Raw genomic sequence first — 26,278 nt, 5'->3', positions numbered from 1 at the left:
GAAAACAAATGGTTATTTTAGTGAATCCAGCAATATCATTCCTCTGTGTTGTTTATCGAATTTATTTATTCTACACAGTGTACTTATAGAAATGTCAAAAAGTTATTCATCAAAAACAGTACTTAATATTAAAATATGGAAAAATTGGACCCTGTATTCACATAGTGTTTGATATTGACTGTTTTACATACTGGTGTGACTCTCAAATTTGTCCTGTTCATACTACAGTGGACGAGAGCAGGATTCAATAGTGTCTGTAACACTGGGTAACTGAAGTCAATTCTCTTCTGTAACTTGCGAGTAATACCTGTAACCATCTGTTTTTTAAAAGCTGCACGTGATGTAATAGCTGTTTTCATGTCCAAATGCTCCTTCAGATCCCAAAAGCAAACAACAATGGTGGAACCTGTGAACCTTTTCACAATCACTTCCTTCTGCAGTGCGACACCATTGAGGGTCAAAAAGGTCTCAATTCTTTGTTGTTGTTTTTTTCATTTCTTTAAGAATTATAACTTACCTTATCAAACTGCAGCCGCTTTTCTCTTTCTCATTGAAAGGAAGGCAGTAGAATGACAATCAAATTGTTTCTTTGGATTCATATCTATCCAAACCACAAGGGACACATCACTACAGCATGTTGAAAAGACAAGTGCCTTATTAGCCAACACAGCAGAGACTTGGACCCGGAAACAGTATTATCGTAAGGTTAATGCGTCAAGCAAATAGTGACTGATATGTATGTGATGTGCTGTACTGTCTTTAAAGTCCCACTGAAGTGCCTTGGAACGCGCAGCATTATTCAATTTGTTGACGTAATTTGAACTGAAACAGGAAGACAGGGCGGGACATATCGAACAGCTCCTCCCCTTTTTTAAAATAGCCAATAGCGTCTCGTTTATATCACAGCTCAGCCAGAGCCGTTGAGCTTGGTAAAACCTGTTTCCTTCTAATCTCTAACCGTTTCTCCTCCTAATCTCCTTCATATAGCTTTAAAATATAGCATTCTGTGCAGAATTCAAATGGGTCCGATACGTTTTGTGGTCTGCGCCGGCTCGCGGATATGATCCGCTCTGTGCTCTCGTGTCTCTGGACCGGAGCAGACTGTGTGTTCAGTGACGCTAACGGTTTGCGTGACGCTAACGTGAAACCAGACTTCATTCACCTCAATGGTAAGCATATTTACATTGTCTTAATCGTTCCCCATCCCCTATGCACTATGTGCCGTTCACCATGTAGAAAATAGTAAATGTGTGAACAAGTAACCAATTTCAGCCGCAGCTTCAGCATCTATTTATAAGGAGGTAGGGGGCGGATGCTTTAGATTCTAGAGAGCATTTGATTGGACAGAAGATCTGATGAGAAGCTGAAGTCTGCGGTGATGCCATAAAAATCTGTGATTCATTTTAGCGGAAGTGAGAGACTGTAAGTTTTGAATGCTTATATCTCCTAAATCCGAATTTTGCCATTGTTTTGGAACATACCAGCTTATTCATAACCTTAAGGCTAACATATTCATAATAAATCTAAAAAACTTAAATTTTGATTTCAGGGGACTTTAAGTATTTCATTTACGTACCCTCTCAGAAAAAAAAAAAAAAAAAATGCAGCAATTGTAGTTTTAAGAGTACAACAGTGATAAGCTACGGCAGTACCTTTAAAGGGAAAACTTTGTACCTTATTTACCCCTAAACGGTTCACAGTAGTACCTTATGGGTACATATTAATTGTAACTCTAAGGCAGTAATATGTGCATTTTAACATTAGGTAAAGGGCAACTTTGTACCTTTAAGGGCAATGCCCCAATTATATTTTTTTTCTGACAATGTAGTTGCTGGGTCAGTTTATGTCATTTTGATTGAATTTTTTTTGTCCTGTGCTACTTCTTTCCTTAAAGTTGTCTTACTCTCCATCCACACAATAACTCTATTTTATGTCATTTTTCTTGACAGTTATAACTTTAGTGATTGACCCAGGTGAAGCAGGTGCTTGTATGTATGTCATATATATGTTGATGACATGACAAATAGTTGCTGACTGCAGTTCTGTTTAGCACATATCAACCGAAATTCAAACTTTGGTTATGACTCCTAAAAATTTTAGCTTGTCAGAACGTAACCGTAGTTTCACCTGCATAGTATTTAAGGGAAACAAAAGGTGTGTGAATTTACCCAAACAAAACTTTGCTTTTGAAAATTCAATTCAAAATTCACAAGTATTGCATATACCCTTCACTTCACGTCACAGAAGAGGGGAAAGATGTTGAGAGAAAGGCAGGAAGAGACAGGGTAAATGAGTTGGACAGAACAGATAGAGAGGAAGAGATGATATTGGCAATGGAGGATGGAGAGAAGAGAGATAGAGCAGAAGAGATGGTCTGATGAGTTATGTATAATTCAGTAAGTTATACATTATTAAAGAGAGTTCATATTTAGCTGTTACACACACAGGCATAAATTAAGAGCAAGAGAAAGAAAGCACAGATAGATTGAGAGAAATGAAGATGAGATAAAGTCGGCCTGAATGTGTGTGTGTGTGAGGATTTAGGAGAGAAACGCGGATGTACAGATAAGCATTAATGCTCCGGGTTAAACGCAGTGTTAATCTGGACCAGCGAGGTTTGTGCTGTGAGGCTCTTTTCGTGACGGAGATTACCGAATCCCTCTGCACACTCTGGGCCAAACTCCAGTTCAGAATTCCAGGACTCTCATTCATGTCTTGACTTTCCTTCTAGAAGCATCGAATTCCATGAAAACCAGCTGCATTTTGGTTGGATTTAAACAGGCCAAACTGCATCATGATGGAATATTTTACTCAGCGTATGAAAGGCCTCATGACGGCATATGTATATGTGTCCAGTATATAAGAGGCAGTCGTTCAGACGTCTGTGAATGCAGATTTGTGGTTTGGGTTGGAATCAAGTTCAGTTCAGGATCAAGTGCCAATTTTCCAGTTTCTATTCCAGTTTTTGGGTCTTTTTTTATTGTGAAAGCAGTAGTTCATATAAAGTCCTGTTAAGCCATGGGACATCAAATAAACAAAAAAGATTAAGTATAGGTTCTAAAAATAACACTCGCCAAGTGCCAAATGCAAGTAAAAATTGGCTTCGGCGAGTAAATACAACCAAGTTCCTGGCCAGTTGGCTGGTAACTTTTTGAAGAATTGCAAAAGAATGAATGATTTACATTATAAGAACAATAGTTTGACCCTTCTCTGGTGTAAGCAATGACCATGAATTAATCCAAACAGTGTGCAAATTATGCTGTAAGTTCAGGGAATGTTTTTAAAGGCACTTCTGCTTTTCATTTTTGAGGTGCAGTGTGTTGAGTTTTTGTCTGTTTTTAGCTACATGCCATCTATCGTAAGTACATTTTAAACAAAACACAAAATGACAATGACAGTTTTATCAATCTATTTCAACATAAAACAAAAATACGAGGAGTGTGCTTAAATTTCATGGTAGATGTGTTTGAGTCTAAGCTACAATCGCTGCCATCTCTCTGGAATCCCTCACTCTCTGGCACCTACCCATGTGTGTCTGTGTTGATGACCAATATTAAACAGACATGCTTTGAACTCCATAGTGACTGATGTCTGTTTCTTAAAATAACTGGACTGTGACCTTATCTCCTGGTCTTGTAGTCCAAATGTTTGTGAGCAGTCTTGTTTTAGGACATCGGGAACGGATGGAAAGAATAGAAAACATAATACCAAGAAAGAAAGAGAAAGGGAAAGGGGAGTTATATGTTTGCTTATATAACCACACTCATTGCAGTGCAAATACCTTGCTTAACCTCATCCCAGTAAAACCATTGTAAGAAATAGAACAATTAAATGAATACAAGGTTGTACTTTTTGCAGTTTTCAGTGAAAGCCTTGAGGACTGTTTACAACATGACCTAACTAGACACAGTACAACTCGTTTCAAGGGAATGAAGTGAAGGAATTTGTCTGTTCACACTAAAAGCAGAAAGGCTATACGACACAACACAATCAAAGCCGATCAGAACATGTTTCATGTGTGATATACGATGTGGTAAGCAGCATGATTAGGACACAGTGTTCACTATATGTTAGTGTGTTGGGTCATTTCACCCAAAAATGAAAATTACCCCATGATTTACCCTTAAGCCATCCTACTGTAGGCGTATATGACTATCTTCTTTCAGACGAACATAATCAGAGATGTATTTATAAATATCCTGGCTCTTCCAAGCACCACCCCGCCCCCCAGGTTTGATGGGTTTTTATAAGACAAATAGAGATATTCCCATAGCGGAAGAGTAACCTCTGACCCGACGCATGACGTAATGACGAATGAGGAAGTGCAGAGGATAGAAAAAAACAAAACACCAGTCACGGATTAGCAGTCTAAAACAATAATTTTTAAAGAGAAATGTTGAAGGATTTCAATAAAGGAGAAGAAGAGCTTGAGTTTGTTGCCCGGCCCTATTTGTTTGAACTGCGAGAGGCATCTAAGCTTACGCTACTCTTACGTCCTGTGTCATACATTGCATCACGGGGTTACTCTTTTGGCGCAAGTCGACTTGCGCAGTATGCGTACGGTCGTCCACCAGAAGCTAGTTATTTGAATTTATAAAGATTTAATTATTAATATTTTTCTAACAAAAATGCACCACCTCGCTTCAAAAGGCCTTTATTAACCCCCTGGAGCTATATGGATTATTTTTTATAATGGATGGATGAATGTTTTTGGGCTTCACAATCTGGCCCCCCCTTCACTACCATTATAAAAGCTTGGAAGAGCAAGGATATTGTTAAATATATCTCCAATTGTGTTCATCTGAAAGAAGATATACACCTAGGATGGCTTGAGGGTGAGTAAATCATGGGATAATTTTCATTTTTTGGGTGAACTAACCCTTTAAGGACTGTTGGTGCAGATTATTTTCTAATCTATAGCTTGTTGATAAAAAAGCTAAATGAGATGGCAGCATTTTTGTGGACAAAAAAAAAAAAAAGAAAGAAAAAAACAAAGACCATTACAATTTGTCAGTTAAATTGAAGACAGCCTGAAATCAATACTGACCCTATTTACTTTATTAATGCATGTTACTAGTCTTATTGTTGACTTTATGGCAGAATTTTTATGAACCACCATTTATTTTTTTCTCTATCTATTCTATTCTATTCTATTCTATAGACTTCTGAATTGCACATTGAACAACAGAAGCAAAATCATGATGTGTTTTTCCCCTCTACACTGTCTAATGATGTGTATTTGGAAAATAATATAATATAATATGATATAATATACAAATAATTTTATTTATTTATTTATTTATTTGCTCAGAAAACAGATGATGTCAGTTGATTTTCAGGGGCTGAATAATTTTGCTGCTGCTGTGCACCGCTGTTTTGCTGTCCCCGGTGTGTGTATGTGAATATCTTGGGGATGTGAGTGTGTTAGTATTTCAGAAATGTAAGCGTGTCTCAGGTGTGCGAGTGTTTGTGTCTATGTCTCAGGTGTATCTGTGTGTACGTCTCAGGTGTATCTGTGTGTACGTCTTAGGTGTATCTGTGTGTGTTTGTATCCTCAGGTGTGTGTGTGTATGTTAATGCTGAATGACGGCTAATTATGTGAGAACACATCCCAGGGCATGTAAACATTATGTTGGTGTTGGCGTCCTGCTTTGTAAAGGTTTTGGTCATGTTTTGGTTTGTGTGCGAGTGCTATGGCTGAAGGACCAGTGAAGCGTGACTGAGCTGCTTGATCTGATTGGCTGGCTTTGATAGCAGTGATGTAATTGAACAGATGGTAATGGATGACACCTTCAGTGTGCCCCGCCCACTCACAGCACACACACAGCAATGGTAGAGTTTTTGAATGTGCATGCTAACACAAGCACTGCCATTGTGTTTTGTCTGTATCTCTCTCTAGTAAACACTCTTTGTGTCTTACTGTTTGATCTCTCTGTGTGTGAGAGTCAGAAAATCAGGCGGCCCAAAGCCCTGTGTGTATCTCACCATCATTATCCTGTCAGTGGTTAATTTTCTTCTCCAGTAGTTGCATCTTTTCTCACTGATATATTTATTTTAGCTTTATGTCTTCAGAACATCATCGACTCCATTTCCCACAATTCCCTGCTGAGTCATGAGCAGTGAGTATTTCATGTTTTACAGCTCACTACTGCATGTGTGACATCATTGAGCAATGACTCAGTGCCACATTAACCCGGCACACATAAAGTCAAAATGAAACTTTTATGATGCTCAGCTCAACCTCACTTTAAAGGGCTTTGTTCCACATATAATATTCTGATGTATTAAAATTATTTATATTTTCCCATATATTAATAAACCCATTGACCTAAGTCCTGGTTTCTCGGCTGGCACAGGACTCTTCTCATAAGTACTTGACCTCCATTTTTTTTTTTTTTTTTTTTTTTGAGCCAATCACAAAAATCATAAATGTCATGTGACTAATCCTTCTGGAGCCATAGGGAAATTATTACATACCCTTCACTATAGCAACTATACTGAGGTGTGACATAAAAGGCAGCAGACAGGGAAAAAAAAGTAGTTCATTTCACACTTTTAAGAGCCCTTCAAAAAAATTAAAATAAAATAAAAAATTCTAAAACATTTAATATCTTTAATAGAATTACATTTTTGTTATTTTTTCATGTTGCTTAAAATGAGTGTTCTTATTGTTAACTAAAATGTAAACTATTTGTTACTTGAAATAAAGTTAAAATAAAATATAAAAATTAAATTAAAAACTTAAACTTTAAAAACTTTATAAATATTACTTTGGCAACTAACTAAAATAAAATAAGTTTAAGATGAAATAAAATTACTAAAACTAACTGAAAAAAAGAGATAAATATTACTATAACAAAATTACTAAAATCTAAACTAAAAGTAAATAGAAAACTGAAAATATAAAAGTAAAAGCAAATAACGGAATATATATATATATATATATATATATATATAATACTAAAGTAACACTAATGCCAACTTCTGAATGGCCATCAATGGAGAAAGATGCTTTTTGCCCCCAGAATGTTGTAGTTATGGCATCTACCAGCGGGGGCAAACGGGTCCAAACCTTGACTGATCCTGAAACATTACGTGTCACTTACTTTCTCTTTGTTTTCTGCGATGCTTTTAAACAGCCCTTCATAAATATACATATCAATGTTTAGAGTGTAGCGTATCTCAGCTGAATGAAGGAACTTAGTTCACCAAGATGCATTACAAGATCTGTTGATGCAACCACATACAGATCTGTCGCTTTCTCTGTCACTTCTTCTCTCTCCCACTCTTGCTTTCTGTTACCTCAGAAAGCAAGATGACACTTTCTCCTTATGAATCTGGGTTATTCTGGCCTTGTATCTCTGCAGATGAATTTTAAACAGGATGTTATTAATACTGTGTTGCGTGCGTGTGTGTGTGTGTGTGTGTGTGTGTGTGTGTGTGTGTGTGTGTGTGTGTGTGTCAGTGTTCTGGGGTCCACAGGGTCCCGTGTCTCTTCCTGTGTTTGGATCTTTCAGCAAGTAATGTTGTACTAGGTTTTAAAGCTTAACTCGTACCCCTCTGCCACACTATTAAAATACTGTAATGATTACTGATCTTTGAATAGATTGATAAGATGCTTAAAGAGGCCAAGGGGTCAGATTTTGCTGGTTAGCATTGTCCAGATTGCATCTTTCTCAACTGATGTCAATTTAAAAGTATCTGTGTATGTTGACAAATACTTTTTGCAAGCAACAAATCGTGTCATGTTTTATATTCGGTCAGCTGTACAGGAGAATCAGCACTGAACTTTTAAACATGTTATTCAATGTTTCTAGCATTTAAAAAGTGTCCAATTGCACCTTTTTGTGATTTCTGTATGCTGTTTCTCAGACATGGTGCCTATGCTTTACAGAAAAACTGTATCCAAATGTGTATGGGTGTAGGAGAGATGACAAAGACAATGAACTGACTAGATACAAGTAATGTGAATGGGTAACCTGCTTATATTCTGTTTTGTACTCTAGTTTCATATTTACTCACCCCTAAATATCACAAAGTCATTTTATGTCAGCCAGATAGTCCCTTACTGGCTAACTGAGCAGTACCCAGCAAAAATAATCTGTATTATGTTCCAGACTTCTGTGCCTGTAGTCAGATGTCTGGCTATGGTCGCATCCGAAATCACAGTAGGTACTAGTTTTGAATAAGTAATTACTTTGCGACCGTTATGACCGTCAAGAAACAGTGCGAATGTTGTAGTATGAATGTTATCCTGATGTGCCTCATTTGTTGTCATACTGTTTTTCCCCAAAGTATGCATATTCAGATGCAACATATGTGAGACTAATAGACTAACCTTTACCACATCCCCAAACAATAGGTGTGTTGGACTTCAAACGGCGCTGCGCAGACCGATCGAAAATAATGGGTTGTCCAAACAGTAACTCCCAAAAGCCAAAGAGAAACCAAGGCAGAACACCATAACACCAGTTACTGCTCTTTGCCTTTGTTTTGTAATGCTCAAATTAGGTTAGGGTACTCTGCTATTGTTTAGCCGTTGTTTAGAAGTTACTGTGCCAGCCTGGAGCTACGGTATTCTGCCTTTGTTTTACTGTCCATTAAAGTTTGCTGCGTTTAAATTATGGTGTAGCCGGTGTCATACATCTGTCACTGAAGCACTTCTGACACACAATACCTGAATAAAAGTGTAGGTAAAACAAATAGTTGAGTAGTTGTTTTTACTAATAGCGTTTAAGGATGGCCCATTGCTCTCGAAGGAAAATTATGGTTAAGATGGCTTTGAAACGCAGACATCAAGGTCAAGGTGTGTAACACAAAAGATGCATTAGACAAACGAATTAGATTGCAATCTACTTCATTTAGCTAGCAAGCAACCTATAGCATAAATAGGCTAGGCTATCCAATGAACAGACTACCAAACTGCTCCATTTAACAAAGCAATTGTAAATCATCCAAAATAAATGCCATGATCCGTAGATTTTATACAGGTGTTACTATAATGAATAAGCAACCAAATATTGATAATTTTAAATAAATAATAAATAATATATATTGATAGTTTTGCCATTTGTCTTGGTGTGATTTCTCACTTTTTAAATACAAAGGCAGAGTACAGTAACTTCAAAATAGTGGTCAAAAGTCAAGTTTAAGCATTTTTTATTTAGATAATTTTCATTACTAAAACATCTAATTGCCAGATTTCCATTGTCCTACCTGTAATTAATTTGGCTGGACAAGTAAAAATCTTTAGTAATTTTTCTCAGTTTCACACTTGAGCGAGTTAAGGTCTTTTGCCTTTGTAGCGAAAACGTGAATTTTGAAGCAGTTTATTTTTGAAAATTTACATTTTTAATAAGTAACTAGATAAGACAGCTTGGTGTGTGAGTGTGTGCAGTGGATGTTGTAGAACAAAACATCAAAGCATTGTCAAGTTATGTTTACCACAGGCTTTATTTTACTCATTAAATGAAAAACCCCATTATAAAACCACGTAGGAAAATCTTGAAGGATCCAGCTGCGAATTACCTGTACCACTCTATTACCACACCCTTAGCCATACCCCCAAATTATGCAACACCCTTAAAAAACCCCAAACAAATCACAGCCTTAACCAGACCCCCAAACAATATCACACTAGATGTGTTCGACTTCGGGCTGTGGCTGGATTTAAATGATCTGCGAGTGGAGGAGTTGAAAATGGAGACATGAAGTTGAATTTAGTTTCTCGTAGTGAAGCTTGCAGTGTTTACATACCTTATCTCAAATGAAGTGGATTAGATGCAATATTTGTCTAATACACAGACATTTGTATGTAGCAACAGAAACACTTTTCATTCAATACTTTATGTACTAATACAGCGCCTGTATGTACAAGAGTAAAGTTTAACATAATCCTATGCTATTTAAATGCCAATAAAGTGGGGTCTGTATTTTTATTTTGATAAACATGACACAATATACTGTAGCATTAAGATTACATTAAAAGAGTTTTGGATTTTTAAGCATTAGCTAGTCAATTTTTTAGAATAAACATGATGAAACATGTTGAAACATCATGATAAACATTGATGTCATCAGTGAATCTGGCCAATCTTGAAACAACTGTGTCGTCATCAGCGCTTGTACAGCCGCTCTTGAGAAACTGTACAGAATGAGCTATCTGAATTTCTCTAGCGGCCGATGGCACCATTGTGGTGGCAAATCAGGTCCTCCTCAAAATCAGGTCTCTGTTAGGACCCCAAGCGATCCCACTGGCTCAAATTACTTTTAATAGGCGCACTCTTTAGTGCCTGATTACAATTCCTACAAAATCATGTTATGATAAATGCTGTTTGAACTATGTTATAATGACCATTAATGTCTGTATTAGTTGGCTTATGCACTAGCATAGCATACAGATACCCGATTAGCCTGATAGCTTAGTTTATACACGCATTTGCACTTGCCCTACATGTACTGTATTCACAATCATCTTTAATGTAATTACATGTTTAAGTGTTAAATGTGTAAATATTTCAGCTATAAAAGAATGTAATGATGTTAATTTATTCACTTAATAGGCTTTTATTATTTTTATTAATTAATTAACAGTTTATCAAGTGAAAGAAATGTTCAAATTATTTTATTATGCACTATATAGTAAGTAACCTATACATATTTTACATTTATATTGTTCGTATGTACTTTTTATAATCATTAACTGATAGCTGATAGAGACCCTATTTCGAGGGAGGACCTGATTTGCCATGACACTGTCTCAGATCTGATAAGATTTCTAACCGCCATGCAGTGCAGCGCCTCATGAAATTGAACACTCTTACTCTTAACCACACCCCAATGGCACTCCCTTAACACCCCCAAACAATGCCACATCTTTTTTTACAGTGTGATTAATAGGTGTCTTTATCCTTGTGTTGTGACAGAATGGCCTGGCTGTAGCAGAAACCAGAGCAGAATTAAACTAGTTGAAAGCAGAGCAGTAATGTTTTATTCTCTCGTACAGTCATGGTCAAATCACCAACTGACATCCACAGCTGTGATGCAGCAGTGAAAAAGCTCTTACTGTACAGCTCAGAGAGAAAGTGAACAAGTGTATGTGTTTTTGTGTGGTGAGATGAATATATGAATGGTGATGCTGACTCATAAAACAGTATGCGAAAGACTGTGGTGTTAAAATACACTCATCCATGTAGTGCACTAGATTAACACATGCTGAGGGATATGTGTGTTTGCTTAGTTGCTGGAGTGAAAATGATGACATATGGCCAAAAAATATTTTGGAAAAAATATATATTTATCCTCTGCCCAATCTTATTTAGCCCCTCCCTGATTATATGTCAGCCTCTTATTTGCTCATCCAGCACTAACATACTTACAAAATGTTGAATAAATAAAAGTATTTCTTTATTTATTTAAAATAGCTCTTTGGCAAATTAATATACGGGTCAATGACGTGACACATCATTTTTTTGTCCAAAGGCATTAATAATAATAAAAAACAAAGATATGACATCCAAAGTATGTAAGGTAGTACAACTAGATCTCTTTTATTGAATCCAAAAGGTTTTAATTATATTTTGCTACATATAAAGGTATTTTAAAGATTTTTAAGTGTCAAAAGATCATTCGGTTTAACTGTCCAAAGGCCAATACAGCCATTTCATTTGTGATTAAAATATCTTAAAAAGTAATAAATGTATATATTTATTTTTCTGGCATGATTATATAACCTCATATATCAACATAGTGCAAAATGGTATTAAAATTATGTGTAGAAGTCATTGCTTTGTTATGAGAAAGAATGTCTGGAAAAATGAATTTCATTGATGTCATTCGGAGTAACCAATATAAAGGGACCATTTTGGATCAAGTCATGCGGTTAATATCATGTGACAGGATGTGACATCATTCAGACACCTGTAAAGAACTACGTGGTCATGAAGCAAAGTGACTACGTTTTTTTTTTTTAACTATTTAAAAAATTTATGTTTTCACTTGCTCATACACATGTCCCGAAACATCAAATCATTCGGTACAACCGCTATAAAACATGGAAAATGTTGTAATATTTTAAAAACTTGCACTAAATATAAAATGTTTGATTGTCCTTTTGCTAGCTAGCTAGATATCAGCCTGTTAGCATTGTTTGAAAATATCGTCATTTGGTATAACCAGAAGTGTTATTCGGTAAAACCGAAATTTTGGTTAAACCGAATGACTTTTTTGGTGACAAATTTTGTCCATCTTGTAAAAATGACAAAAGCAGTGTTAATTGATTATAAAAACCACATAATCTCATTGTTAACACTTAATAAAACTTCAAAATTAATTATATCTCCATTATGTTTGTTTTTGTTTTTTTACACTTTTATAAACCTTATTCGTCAATGACCCATATAGGTTAATAAATACGTCATGAACAATTTCAGGTCATTTTCCATTTGCTGAAGGCTTTGTGAAGTCTAAAATTTCTAAAATGATGCACTTTTTTATATTAATAATATTGTTATTTATTCATTCCATTGTCATGTTCATGACTAAAAATATAAAAAAGACCATTCGTTTGTTTTTGTTTGTTTTGTTTTTTCCCAAAATTTAAATCACTTTTTTTTTTTGCTTATATTGCTGGTACATTTATTCAAACTTTGTCTTTTATATGTGTCCATTGTAGTGTTCATTAGTTTGATTCCCCTAGTTACAATGTTAATATTCTTCTTTTAAAGTCACCCTTTATTCAAAAGCTCTGTGAGAAGCCCAATACTGATCTCAGATCAGAGGGAAAGGGGATCCCCTGGTGTCTGTGATGCGGTTACAGAATGTGATTGATTCTCAGTTCATCCATCAGCAATATGGATTCCAAACTGAAATGCTTTAGTGGCTGTCAGAGCTGATGGCTCGTACTCCAGTGAAGTGGAGATTTGATATCTGTGTATGATTGTGGGATTTGAAATGTGCTGATTTTTTTCTTGACACCCAGTCTTTCCTTTAGGTGAATTCAACTTTACAAGTATATGTCTGTATAGTACTTTTTGTTTGTTTCTGCTTTTATGCATGATCATGTGTTTCTCATGATAAGAAACAAACTTATCTCCCAATTAAAAGAAAGCGTGAGTGAGAGTATCTCCAAGAGAGTGAATTGGATGTGGGTACTTTTGGATGAGTAACTGAGATACTTTCTTTTGAAAGTCCTTTATCCAGAGCATGGCATTACTACGGTAATTAGAGACTGCGCTTTAGGAGAGTCAGCATGTCATCGAGAAAAGCCCACTTTGACTTCCTGTATTTCAACAGTCTGATAAAAGAGACAACAGCTCTTCAGTGCTCTTCTTACTCTCAAACATGCATTACTGAATCCTAATGATCAAAACCCAGCACTTTCTCTTATATTAAAGACATCTCATTTAAAGCCATTTATCACAAAGGGAGGAGGAGTGGGGAAGAAAAAGGAGTGTACAAGATTGGAGAAAATGTCAGTTCTGTGGTTTACTACTGTGATCTCACTCTGTCTCTCGTTGCTGACACACACACACTTCAGTATGATGGTTGATGGTGGTTCTCTTTGGATTTTATGTTCTTGGACTGCAGATGGAGATGACACACAGTCCTGCAGGGCAGCCATGTGTGATGTTTAGTGTGATAGCATACGAATACTTGCTGTTGCTATTGGCCAGTATGATTAAATTGGAATGCCATTAAACAATTAACATAAAAGAACATTGATTGGCTTTTCACACCTGAAATCGGTTACCCAGGGGATATAAAATATAAATACCAAGTGTGTTAAATCTTGGGTTTCCAGGCTTCGAGATGTCACACTCTACGTTTGTAAACCCAGTTGTGGATGGATTGACGGCCTTATTTGCATTTTCACAAGGTTGATAACATTGATTGGTCAAGTGCAGCATGTGACAAGCACACAAACTAATTCTAATAACCGCTTGTCCATCTGGCTGTGGGCTTTTTTTTTTTTTTTTTGTCCCTGTGGGATTTTATAAAATAAACTCTCTTAAAATGAGTCTGGGTCTGGGACAAGGGTAAATAAATAAAATCTTTTATTTATTTATTTATGGCTTTTCAAATCTACAATAAAAGGCATTAGAAAAGTTGCCAATTAAATTGAGGTATGATTAAAAATAAATAAATAAATAAAAATTAAATTTGACTTAACTTTTTTTGTGTGTGTTTGTGCTACATTTATGTCTCTCACGCTCTCTCATTCACTGTTTCCTTTACTTCCTTTACAGGCTCCAACTATTCCAGTCCGTCGTTGGCTCCAGTCCCCAGTCTGAATGAGGACGAGCGAGTGGGGGGCGGGGGTGGGGTGTTGGGTCTTGCACCTGAACACATTCCCACCCCTGGCGCCCCCCTTAGCTGGCAGGCAGCCATTGACGCGGCACGGCAGGCCAAGCTGATGGGCACCACCGGAGCCCCGATCTCCACCGTGAGCTCCACACAGCGCAAACGCCAGCACTACACCAAACCCAAGAAACAGGCCAGCACTGCCTCCACACGCCCACCCCGAGCCCTTCTCTGCCTCACTCTTAAAAACCCCATCCGCAGGGCGTGCATCAATATCGTGGAATGGAAGTATCCTTTTCTGAACTCTGACCTGCTTGTTATACTTGTTATACTTTATATATATATATATATATATATATATATATATATATATATATATATCAATCATGACAACTCTCGGAAGATTTTTAGCATGGAAATGGAATTTTAATGGAAATGACAGTATTAATGTATTTGGTCTTGGCAGAATAGATCTGCTACGCTGCTGCTAAATTGCTGCTGCTGTAGATTATTGCTGCTGCTGCAGAGCAAATACAGGAACTTGCTACTGCCAATACATAAGCCGATACGCTGCTGCAAGTAAGACATAGTGCTGCTGCACTAATAGCATATATCAATAACCCATAGCAGATCTATACAGGTGGAGCTAGGGAAGGTGGAGAGTTTTAGAGGAACTTTGAAGCATGCTGCAAACTGCTATAGTGAATATAACCAACTAGCCATTCAAATGTGTGAGCAACAAGCTCATTGGCTGCAGAAGTGACATGGACCAATCAGCTTGTACCAGGTAGTTAATGCTATAATTATCATCAGCTTGCGTTTAGGACCCATCAGCCTGCGCCATCTAGAGTTTTATGAGTGGGAAAAAAAAAAAAAAAAAAAAAAAAAAATATATATATATATATAAGAAGGTAAGAAGTACATTTTAATTAATCAAAAATACAGTAAAAACAGTTATATTTGTCAAGTATAATTGCAATTAATTGCAATCTATAACTATTTTCTATTTTAATATAATATAAAAATGTGCTTTATTCCTGTGATAGTAAATCTGAATTTTCAGCAGCCATTTCTCCAGTCTTCAGTGTCACATGATTCTTAATAAATCAGTCTGATATGCTGATTTTCTGCTTAAAGGTGCAATATGTAAGAATTTTGTAGTAAAAAAACAAAAACCACTAGGCCAATGTTATATATTTTGTTCACTTGAGTACTTACAATATCCCAAATGTTTCCAACTATTTGTAAATCTTGAGAAAATTGCAATTTTAACCAAGGCTCCGGGACGTGTGAGGAGTCGCCTGGCAATTGCGTCATACCCGCGTTAACCCTCGGTCTGCCTCGGTTTCCGGTTTTATTTTGTAGAAACCATGGAAACACCAAACACGCTTTAATATATTACATGTTTTAATAGACAAGGGAACAACTATTTTGATATATTTATAGACAGAAAACTAATTATTGTTATATAGCTCAACACTTTTAGTCTTATTGTTTAAATCTAATTTTCTTGATTTTTTGCGAGTACCATGCTTTTACCATGCCTCAGAGAAAAACACTATTTTGTCAAGTGGCTAACATAGCATAATCAGATGCAGCTTTATTTTTAGTAACAGTAATACAGCATTTTCTCCATCATACAATACGTTTTAAAATTAATTCCATGCCATTTATTAACACAAGCCATCCAGCATTTAATATCACATTCTAAAATCGATCTCGCTTACTCCAGTGTGCAACAAGTGTCTCACAGCAGCCGCCGAGCGAACGCACAGAGTAACGTTATAACATAATTTTCAACATGCTCAAATGTATCTAATATAATAAACAGAGCTGTGTTACTTCATACTCATGACCGGAAAAGCGGAAGCGGAGCCGGCAACTGTGGCATAATAAAAGTTCCGCTGCTCGCGGCGTGTTGCACAATCGCTCCAGCGGCCTTGTTCAGCTCCCACAACACTCGGTCCTGCTCTGCTTCATACTACAGTAACGTTTATAATCGCATCCATGAACATGATTTCTGCCCGAGCCCTATCCCAATTATTTTCCACCGGCTGTGAGGTGAAGACCACATGTCCTAAGATTCCGCGCTCAAACTTGGCGTCATCAAGCTACGCCTTTGTTTTGAATAGGCCTCTAGCGACCTCTAGCTGACAGAAAATTTTACATATTGCACCTTTAAGAAACATTTCTTAATATTATCAATGTTGAAGACGGCTCTGCTGCTTAATATTTTTGTGGAAACTGTGATACATTTGTTTTCAGGATTCTTTAATGAACAGAAAGTTCAAAAGAACAGCATTTATTTTGAAATATAAATCTTCTGTTATGGTGTAAAAGTCTTTACTGTCACTTTTGATCAATTTAATGCGTTCTTGCTGAATAAAAGTATTAATTTCTTTAAAAAAAAAAATTGCACTGACCCCAAACTTTTGAACGGTAGTGTATATATGTACATCTGTACTGTAACTGACCACATTTATTTTGAATAAGCGCACATGAATCTGACAAGCTGGTGAACTGATGCAGGACCTCAAACTGTCACATTATAGAATAAAGGTTCTGTTTTATCTTTAGTTTTATACATTTGCATTCTTGACAGACACTTTCCTCCCAGAGCAACATCCAAAAAAGTCTCACAATGACACTGGGTTTATGGCGATTTCTTCGGTAGGTAGCGGAGGATACAGTTGTTTTCTGAATGTTAATTAATCAGTGTTACAGTTACACACTGTTCATAAACTCTTCAGACAGAATGCCTCAGAATTAGTCTGATCTCCAGGTCATAAATGTGTTTTCACAATGATTCACAGCAGTGCATTTGAATATACTGTATGCGGTTATTAATTGCTGTATTATAAGTTTGTTAGTATTACAGATGTGTTATAGCAACTTTGCATCACTCCCATGATTGCCATTCCCTCTGCGCTGCATTACAGGTGTAAATGCTGTGGTTTCATGCCACTTCAGATGCTTTTATACTGTGTTTGCGTAATAGTGCATAGGTCTTATTATGAATCTCTCTTACATCCAAATCCAAAAAGTGTTAAATCAGAATGAGCTTTGATGAGTCATTTAACTGCTCCCCTTAACTGCCCTTTTACAGGAGACTGTAGGACAGTGTGTTCCCCTGTCCTTTTCCCATTTCTTCTCCCCCACCTCACAGTTTTATGTAATCATTTCTGCCCACAAGAGGCAGCGATAGGCCCCTAACCAGGAAAATATGTTAATGAGGATTGATGGGTTGAGTAAAATGCTTCATTCATCAGGAAAAGGAGATCTAGCTCCCATTCACAGTTTCAGCCAAGAACTGATCACATCATCAAAGATTTCCTCATAAATTCACAAACCGGCATGAGGGAACAGCTGAACTGTGGAGACAGTGAAATATTTTCCCTCATTAATTTATGTGGGATATTTTATAAAAGTTCCTCTTTTGCCGGTCCTATCCATATGAGTCTTCAGTCTTGCACACACTTGACTGGATCTGTATCTCCAGAGACTCCAGAGCCCATCTCTCCTGTCTTTGGCTGTGTTTCCATGCCAACAGCTCCTCTCAACAGGCTGAACAGGTCCACACGTGCACACACACACAGATATTCACCCCTCCCACATTCATACACAAATGCACACGCATATTGACCCCTCCTACAAACACGCATTCGGTCATGCACATTCACACTAAATGCTCAGTCAAGCAGCTTTTATATATAGAAGTGTTATTTATAACCTTGTAAGAGCTTTAAAGATAAAATTTAGTTTGGGTCTGCCTACAATGGTCTGTTTTTACTCCCTTAGGGACCTGAACTACTGATCTACAAGCATGTTTATCTAAACGGGTTAGAGGGTCTATGGCTCTGTAATTCTGAACTAACCCCAGAGAGCCATAACTCAAGGCCCAGACAGCAGATACAAGAGAAACATCCAGAAAAACAAGAACACATCTGTTTCTCCTCAGGACACGTGCCATGCGACTCAACACCCATCTCGGAGAAATCCATTCCTGTAACAAATGATGACACAGTTTGATTGCATTTCCAGCAGAACTGAAAGCCAAACAAACAATTTGGCCAGTGAAAAGAGAGAGAGAGAGGAGAGGAGAGGAGAGGAGGAAAAGGGTAGGGGGGTGAAGATCGTTGTCTTGATGAAGGCCAGGTTTTTTTACGAGCTTAGCCGTGCTATTAATGGCAAAGAAAAGAAAAAGGATTTGGATTGAGAAAAAAAGACAATAGTAAATCTAGACACTACCGTGTGCAATAATAAGAGTTAACATGCACTGTAGTGTATGTGTGTATTCTCCTTTTGCTTGTGTATGCACCAGCTCTGATGTCATTTCCTTTAACATTGACTCCTCAGACCGTTTGAAATCATAATTTTGATGACTATTTTTGCAAACTGTGTGGCCTTAGCTGTCTACATCCCTTTCCCTGAGGATGATTCCAACGCAACCAACTCAAACCTGGTAAGCACAAAGTCAAAAATGAGTATGATGATGATGATGATAATTTGATAGTTATTACAATGATGATGATCATTATTATAATGTTTTTAATTATAATGTTTGTGGTGTGCTGCTGCTGCTGATGGTAGTACTGATGAATTATTACTGATGACAATTGAATGGATGATAATAGTTGTAATGGTGATGGTTGTTACAGTATGTGATTTTGGTGATGTGGTAATGTGATGATGGTAATGGTGAGGATGATATTGGTTGTGATGACTGGTGATGGTGGATATGTGATGATGATGGGTGTTAGAGGTGAAGATGATATTGGTTGTGATGGTGATGATGATTTTGATGGTTATGTGATGTGATTATGGTGATAATGTTGTGATGTTGATGATAGTGATGCAGATATATGATGATAGTGTTAGTGGTGAGGTTGAAAATTGATGTGATGTGGTTATGTGATAGTAATGATAGTGGAGATGATGAATATTGTGATGATAGTAGCATTTAAGATGGTGATGGTGATGGTAATGGCGAGGATAATACTGATTGTGACTGATAATGGTAATGGTGGTGGTGATGGGGATGATTATGGTTGTAATGGTAATGATGGTAATGGATGTTATGTGATAGTGCTGATAATGTGATAATGCTGATAAATCTTGATGATAGTGGTGATTTCGGATATGTGATTATGGTGTTAGCGGTGAGAATGAAAATGGTTGTGATGGTAATGTAATAGTAATGATGGTGGCAATAATGATGATTTTGGCAATTATAGTAGAAAAGAAGATGGTGTTGGTTGTGATGGTGGTTGATAATGGTTATGGTGGTGGTGATGTGGATGGTAGTGGTGACAATAATAATGGTTGTGACATTGTTGATAGTCATGATATTGCTGATAGTGGTGATGATGATGGTGGTAATGTGATGATGGAAGTGGTGAGAATGATAATGGCAGTGACATTATGGTAATGATAGTCGTGATCAGTGTTGGGGAAAGTTGCTTTTAAAAGTAATATGCTATAATACCGCTTTACTCCTTAAAAAAGTTACCAATTGCATTATTACTTTTTATGGAAAGTAATGCGCTACGTTACTTTTGCGTTACTTTTCCTCACCTAGGCTGGGGTTGTTTGTTTTTTAATAATAATTTTTTTTTTTTTTTGGCAAATGTAAAGGCCCTTGCGCTCCATAAAGCAGAGAGTATACTTCATTTTTCGCACAGCCTTGCAAAGTATACTTCATTTGAGCACTCATTTGAAGTTGCTCAAAACTTCATTGATTCAGTTTTGAGCAACCTCTCACCACAAGTTACAACCCATGTAAATATCTTTGTATTCTTTAATGCTAGAGTTGTACAAATGAGGGTACTTTCTAACCTCTTCACACAATCTCTCATCTATGTAGGCCTCTACTGTCGCTTGCATGCATTCCTGTCTGCTCTGTTTATGTGGTTTTTCTTCGAGTACCTTGTGAATTGACGCCCCCTGGGCACTGTTGCCACCTTGTGGATAAACTAATTACTGCAAAAAAAAATTAAATGTGCATGTGCGATCTGCGCATACGCTTAAAAAGTGGAGTTTACTTCGGTCTTAAGTGAAATGAATTAGCCTCAGGCTAAAGGAAATGCAAATTCACACCTTTACAGTAGAGGGCGCAGCTTAAACAAACCTTTCAGCTGTACTGTAATTCTGAATTGCAGAAGAATAGGATGCAGAAGAAATGCAACACTCTTACTTCAGCAATAAAAACAAAAAAACAAAACCCAAATGTGATGATGTTTAACACAAGTCATTTTTGCCTATTAGTATGGTTGAATTGGATTGTCGAGGGTCAGCAGCAAAGACATTGGTTAATAAAGTGAGATTAAATACATAAAGTATATTTGTGTAATTTAACATTTAATTATTACAGGTTTGCGTAAAATTCTGAGATTGCATTTCACTGTTTTTATTCATTTTGAGGAATACTGAATCTGTTTTTGTGCAAGTGACATGAATAAATGCCTGCTCAATTAGTCTAGAACTACAGTAGCCACCATGTTTACACAGCACACACAACACCTCTGCACCTTACTCTCAATTTCTCTCAACATGGGGACTGGAGAGGTGTCAGTCAATAAATCAGAAAACAAAGTAACTTGCGTTAATGATTTAAAAAAGTAACTCAGATTTTATTGTAATTTTAAAAGTAATGTCTTACTTTACTAGTTACTGATTACGTAACCCAAGTTACTTCTAATGCGCTTACCCCCAACACTGGTCATGATTATGTGATAGTGATGATGGATATGTGATTGTGGTTCTGCTACTGATGATATTGTTGTTATGATGTGATATCGAGGATAGTGGTGATGTTATGGCTGTGATAATGATGATGACAGTAATTGCTGTTGGTTGAATGATTAAATGACTCTCAACTTTTGTGAGGTGCAGGTGCATTTTAGAACTTATATTGAATTTTGAAGATATTGAAGCGCAGATTGCTGAAACTAGAATAGAGTGGAGCTCTGTAAGCCTGAGAACAGCCTGTGTGCTTCAATGCTCAATGTACAGTACATTCAGCTTGGATGAATGCAGAACGATGGAGTGTGTGGGTAATCTGGATGTTTGGCTTTGGAAAGAGTTCTCAGACCTTTCAGAGATTCATGCCGTAGCCTGAGTAACACTAATCCATCCTCCCATCAGCTCTGAGATCTAAAGCTACATTGCGTTTTTTACCAGGAAAATACATAATGGAAACCTGTAAATGTGTGAATGAAAGCATGTGTCCACACTTTTGAGGGCACACAGCTCATGGCCAAGCAGTGATTGCGCTTACATCTGCAGCAGCCTTAGGTCTGCAAAAAGTATGTTTCCCATTCATTTTCTCCATAGGCATTTCAAAAAATGATTTGAATCAAACCAATCAGCTCAAAGATTAATCGTTTTGATGAATCACTTTCAAAATTACAGACTTTTTTAAAAAGAAACTTTTAATCTAAATGTCTTTTATGAGGCAATGAACTGCACCACATGAAGCATTTGAGAATGACATATAAAAAATAACTGTACTAAATAAATAATTTAAAATGCCCTTTGTTTATTGATTAAAAGTACAATATATTTGAAATTTATTTTAAAATATTAAAGCATATACAAATTATATATTGTAGGCTATATAGTTTTGTTTTTAATATTTTAAGATATAAGTTGTTGGAAAGTGTAAGGAGACCCAATTACATCTTTTACAATGCTTCATGGGAGTAGGCTTTTACCGACTCAATTATGTCAATTGCAATTCTTCATGGGAATGGGCTTTTACGGACTTGATTACATCATTTGCAGTGCCTAATGGGAGTGGGTTTTAACCAGGTTATCATTTCCATGGTAACATTGACTTCTCTCATTGATGAAGCTACACTTTTTTTAAATTACGAATTGAATTTAGTATAGTAAAATTCCGTCAAATTGAATTTAATAATGCTTACATGTTATTCGTATTATGAATTAATAATTTTAAATGAAAAAAAAAAAACAAAACAAAAAAACTAGAGCTTAATAAGACATTTTGTATAAATCTTAAATGGAACTAGGGAATGGACCATTTAGTTTATGTGATTCATATTCAAATAAAAAAAATGGTTTTCATTATTACTAGAAAATGTTTTCTTTACTAGTTTTTTTTGTTTTGTTTTTACTCATTTAAAATTCTTAATTCATAATATAAATAATATGTAAGGATTATTCCATTCAATTTGATGGAACTTTACTATACAATTTAAATTTCTAAGTCTTAAAAAAAAGGCTTAAACATTTTTTTTTGAGTGTAGCTCTCCTCACTATTATGGGTAATGTAGTTTTTTAGTGGGAATTCAGCAATTAAACGTTCGCAATTGACTTCTTGGCTCAAAGCTGGTACGTCTGTCATTAAACGTCTATATTTACATTAAAAAATAATTTCTCAATGGAGAAAATGAGCTGGATTTTTACTTCCAGAACCCGAATGTTGCTCACTATAGGCAGGTTAGAGTGACACAAGTACAGCTTCCCTCATTTGATACATTCAGTACACCCCTCTTCTTATGGGCTATGAACGAAATCGTTTGATGGGTAGAGGTTGTCATGGATATGGTATCCTTGGTGATGGTAAAATGCACAGCTACCGTGGTAACACAGTAACTATGCAGCCAACCTGCAAAGCAGAAGGTGCATTTACTCTGAGATAAAGAACTCTTCATTAACTATCCACTTATCTGTTGCTCCCTTGCACAGATAGAATGTTTACGTTCAACCTCACAGATTTGAATAGTACCCATGTGCTACTTCAGGTCTAACACATTCATCTCAGACTTAAAGTTACTGGTCAAGCTGCGTTTGTGGCATTTGACTTTGTCTAACAAGGAAGAGTTGCTTTCACACCACTTCTGTCAGCGGAATGCCGACACCTGTGGAGCAGCGTCTGACAGGAACTCATCAGCTGCCAGACAGCAGATATGAAAGGAGGCTGGTGTCAAAAACATCATTAATTAAGAAGGAACTTCACACAGTTATTTATTAGGCTTAGCAATCCAGATATCTGATAACACTTTACACATCTGCAAATATATATATTTTTCTTGCTCTCCAAACTAGGGATGTCAAAAGTACTTAAATTTTAAAAATGTGACAATACCAGCATTTTCCCCTAGCGTTTGCACAGATACACACAGGAGCATTTGAAAGCAGGTGTCTATCAGTGGATCCCTAATATATACGCTGATAGACGGATCCACTGATGGACACCTGCTTTCAAATGTGTATCTGTGTAAGCACTCGGTGAAGAATGTCTATTTACAACATGTTTTTGAAGCGTTGATCATTGTAGCCAATCACAGACATATCTGTTGAGCGCGTGAACACAATGGCCAATCAGAGGTGTTTAAGAATTTGCTCAAAATGCTAGGGGAAAAGCTGGTATCGTCAAATTTTTTAAAATTTCAGTACTGACTTGGTACCAAAGTCGGTACTTTTGACAACCCTACTCCAAACAAGAAGCATCATTAGTAGGTATGTTGCTTGAACAAGTAGTCGACTGATTGGTCTTAAGAAAACTTGTATAATTGGGTTTGGACTTACCTGACCCCGTTTGGACACATTCCTTGAGGAGCTTTTATACAAGCGTTTATATTCTTGTGTGCAAAAACAGCTATGGAGTGCAACAGAATAGAACAGAATGCAAGAGTCTTAAGACGCGTAAAAGCTGGACTATTTTTAACTTGACATGCCATCTTAAAAATGCAACACTCGTAGTGGGACGCTATGAAACAGTGTGAGATGTGTGACATAACGGCAAAAGACATTTGCCTTAATTGTATGCCTGTAGTGGCGTTACTTTAAAGCTGAAAAAATATAGCATTTCCAAAAGGTTTTTTTTGTGAAATCTGTCTAACTGCATGCTAGTTAAAGCATCATGGCTAAAAAATATAAGAAGAAATCGATAAAAACTCATCAACTTCAATAAAACAAATATATATAATGACTAGTCAATCATCCTATCCTCGTGTTGAGTATAAATGTGGGTGTGTTGAATGGGAGTTTATGGATATTTGATGCATAAGTTTTTTAATACTTATATTAGTTAAATTTATATGACAGCATATAATATGAATATACAGTAGCATAAAAACTGCATACATAAAAATGATAAAAGAACTAATATAAATAACTTATATACAACACAATACTATTAAATAAATAAATATATAATAGTCCACTGTAGATTCTGCACCAGAGCAAGCTTGGCAAAAAAGTGCATCGTGACTGAAGGAAGTATGTGTGTTGAGTAGGTATATGTTTGTATTGAGTATATATATGTGTGTGATTGTGATTATATCGAGCAGGATTTGTCTGATTGGTGAGATCTGAAATAAAGGCGTTTTTATTTTTAGAGCGCTGTGAGAAAACGGCTGTCGCTGAGACTCTGGCGACTGGCCAGTTCACATTCTGCCCATTTCATCTACAAAAACATCATATTTAGAAAAGATCCATTCTCTCTTCACTGCAATACACAGCCCACACAACACATGTGCACCCGCAACAGTGAGCCTGTGCCATAAAGATGTGCTATGGTGAGTGTGTAAGAGATATCTGTGCAAGGTGTAACGTGTGTGTGTGTGTGTGTGTGTGTGTGTGTGTGTGTGTGTGTGTGTGTGTGTTTGAGTGTGTGTGGTAAAGGTGTGTGTGGAGTGAGTGGGAAAGGGTCAGAGCTCTGTGGGGACGGTGCAGTATTTTAAGACAGCTAAAAACATCACTAGTGCAGAGAGTGACCCACATACATTTCTTTCTCTTTCTCTCCCTCCTTCTCACTCTCTTTCCACAGTGCCCTCTACCTGCCCCACTGAGCACTGCAGCCTAGTGTAGCTTAAACCTAGCTAGAACAACACAAGCATATCTCTGTTGTGTGCTCTCTGTGACACTACAGAGATGTATGAAGTTGTGTTTTCATCTGCAGTGAATGTGTGTGTGTGTGTGTGTGTGAGAGAGAGAGAGAGAGAGAGAGAGAGAGAGAGAGATAAAGGAGAATGATCTTCTCTGTGATGCTGTGTCAGTGAGTTGGGGTCCGTTTCTCTCGGTCTCTCTCATCTTGCTGAATGTTCTCAGTTCTGCTGCTGCTGTCACCATGCCTACCAGGAAATTTCCACTCCACTAGATGAGGTCATTGTTAAAGAGCTCACAACTATTTCTCTCTTTCTTTTATGCCTCATCTTTTGTTTTTTTCCTGAGAGAGAGAAAAAGAGAAGGTTTGAAAAAGACTAAACCGATTGTCTGATTGTAAACCGATCTGTTTATCTAGCCATCTATCCTATCCTCCTATTTATCCGTCCATCCATCCATCCATCCATCCATCCATCATATGGTACTGTGGTAATGAAAGAATGTGACATCTAGAGAGGTGTCTGGGCTCTGTGTGTGTAAATATTTGAGCAGTGTCCCATCTATTTGTTCATCTTTAGCACCTGTTGTACCTTTATTGTTTGGTGATCCATGGCAAGGTCACTTGGTTGTCAAGATTAAATCCATGCACATCTTTAGTATCCGTCTTTGTTTTCTCTGGTTTCTGTTTTACATTCTCACTCCTCCATATGAGATCTTTGCTGACATTTAAAGCTGTGCATAAATCTGTCCCCGGTGTGTGTTTGTTTAGGGAGGTGGGGTTAAGCTAGCTTTCTACTAAACAAATCAGAGGTGTTTCAGTTCAAATAAGCTTTCTTAATGTCACAACAAATCTGAATTTTTTACCATATATGTAGTTTTTACATCATTACATGTAAATGATTTACATTTTAACAGGAAAATAAATGTTTGGCGATATGCAGTACTGTGTAATTTGGTTTCTGCTGTTCTGAAATCTCTCACAGTCAGTTTTTGTCTCTGGGAAGGTGTTGAAGAACAGCATAATCCCTTTTTTGTTTTTGTTTCGTTGTATAATTCCATGATATCGAGCAAATAAAATCTCTGCCTGACTCTGTCTTGTTCATTTTAAAATGCTTATGAGCTTTTC

General features: G+C 36.8%; 1 protein-coding gene across 1 annotated transcript in view; it reads left to right on the top strand.

The window, feature by feature from the left end:
- Window positions 1-26,278, top strand: part of cacna1c (calcium channel, voltage-dependent, L type, alpha 1C subunit) — a 155,299-nt gene that overhangs the window by 42,241 nt on the left and 86,780 nt on the right. The window contains 2 exon segments of the mRNA XM_051892297.1: window positions 14,247-14,589; window positions 18,658-18,763. Coding sequence (XP_051748257.1) covers window positions 14,247-14,589; window positions 18,658-18,763 — 449 coding nt within the window.

Source organism: Ctenopharyngodon idella, chromosome 4 (assembly GCF_019924925.1).
Source record: "Ctenopharyngodon idella isolate HZGC_01 chromosome 4, HZGC01, whole genome shotgun sequence".
NCBI lineage: Eukaryota > Metazoa > Chordata > Actinopteri > Cypriniformes > Xenocyprididae > Ctenopharyngodon > Ctenopharyngodon idella.
This window is presented reverse-complemented; position numbering and strand designations above follow the sequence as displayed.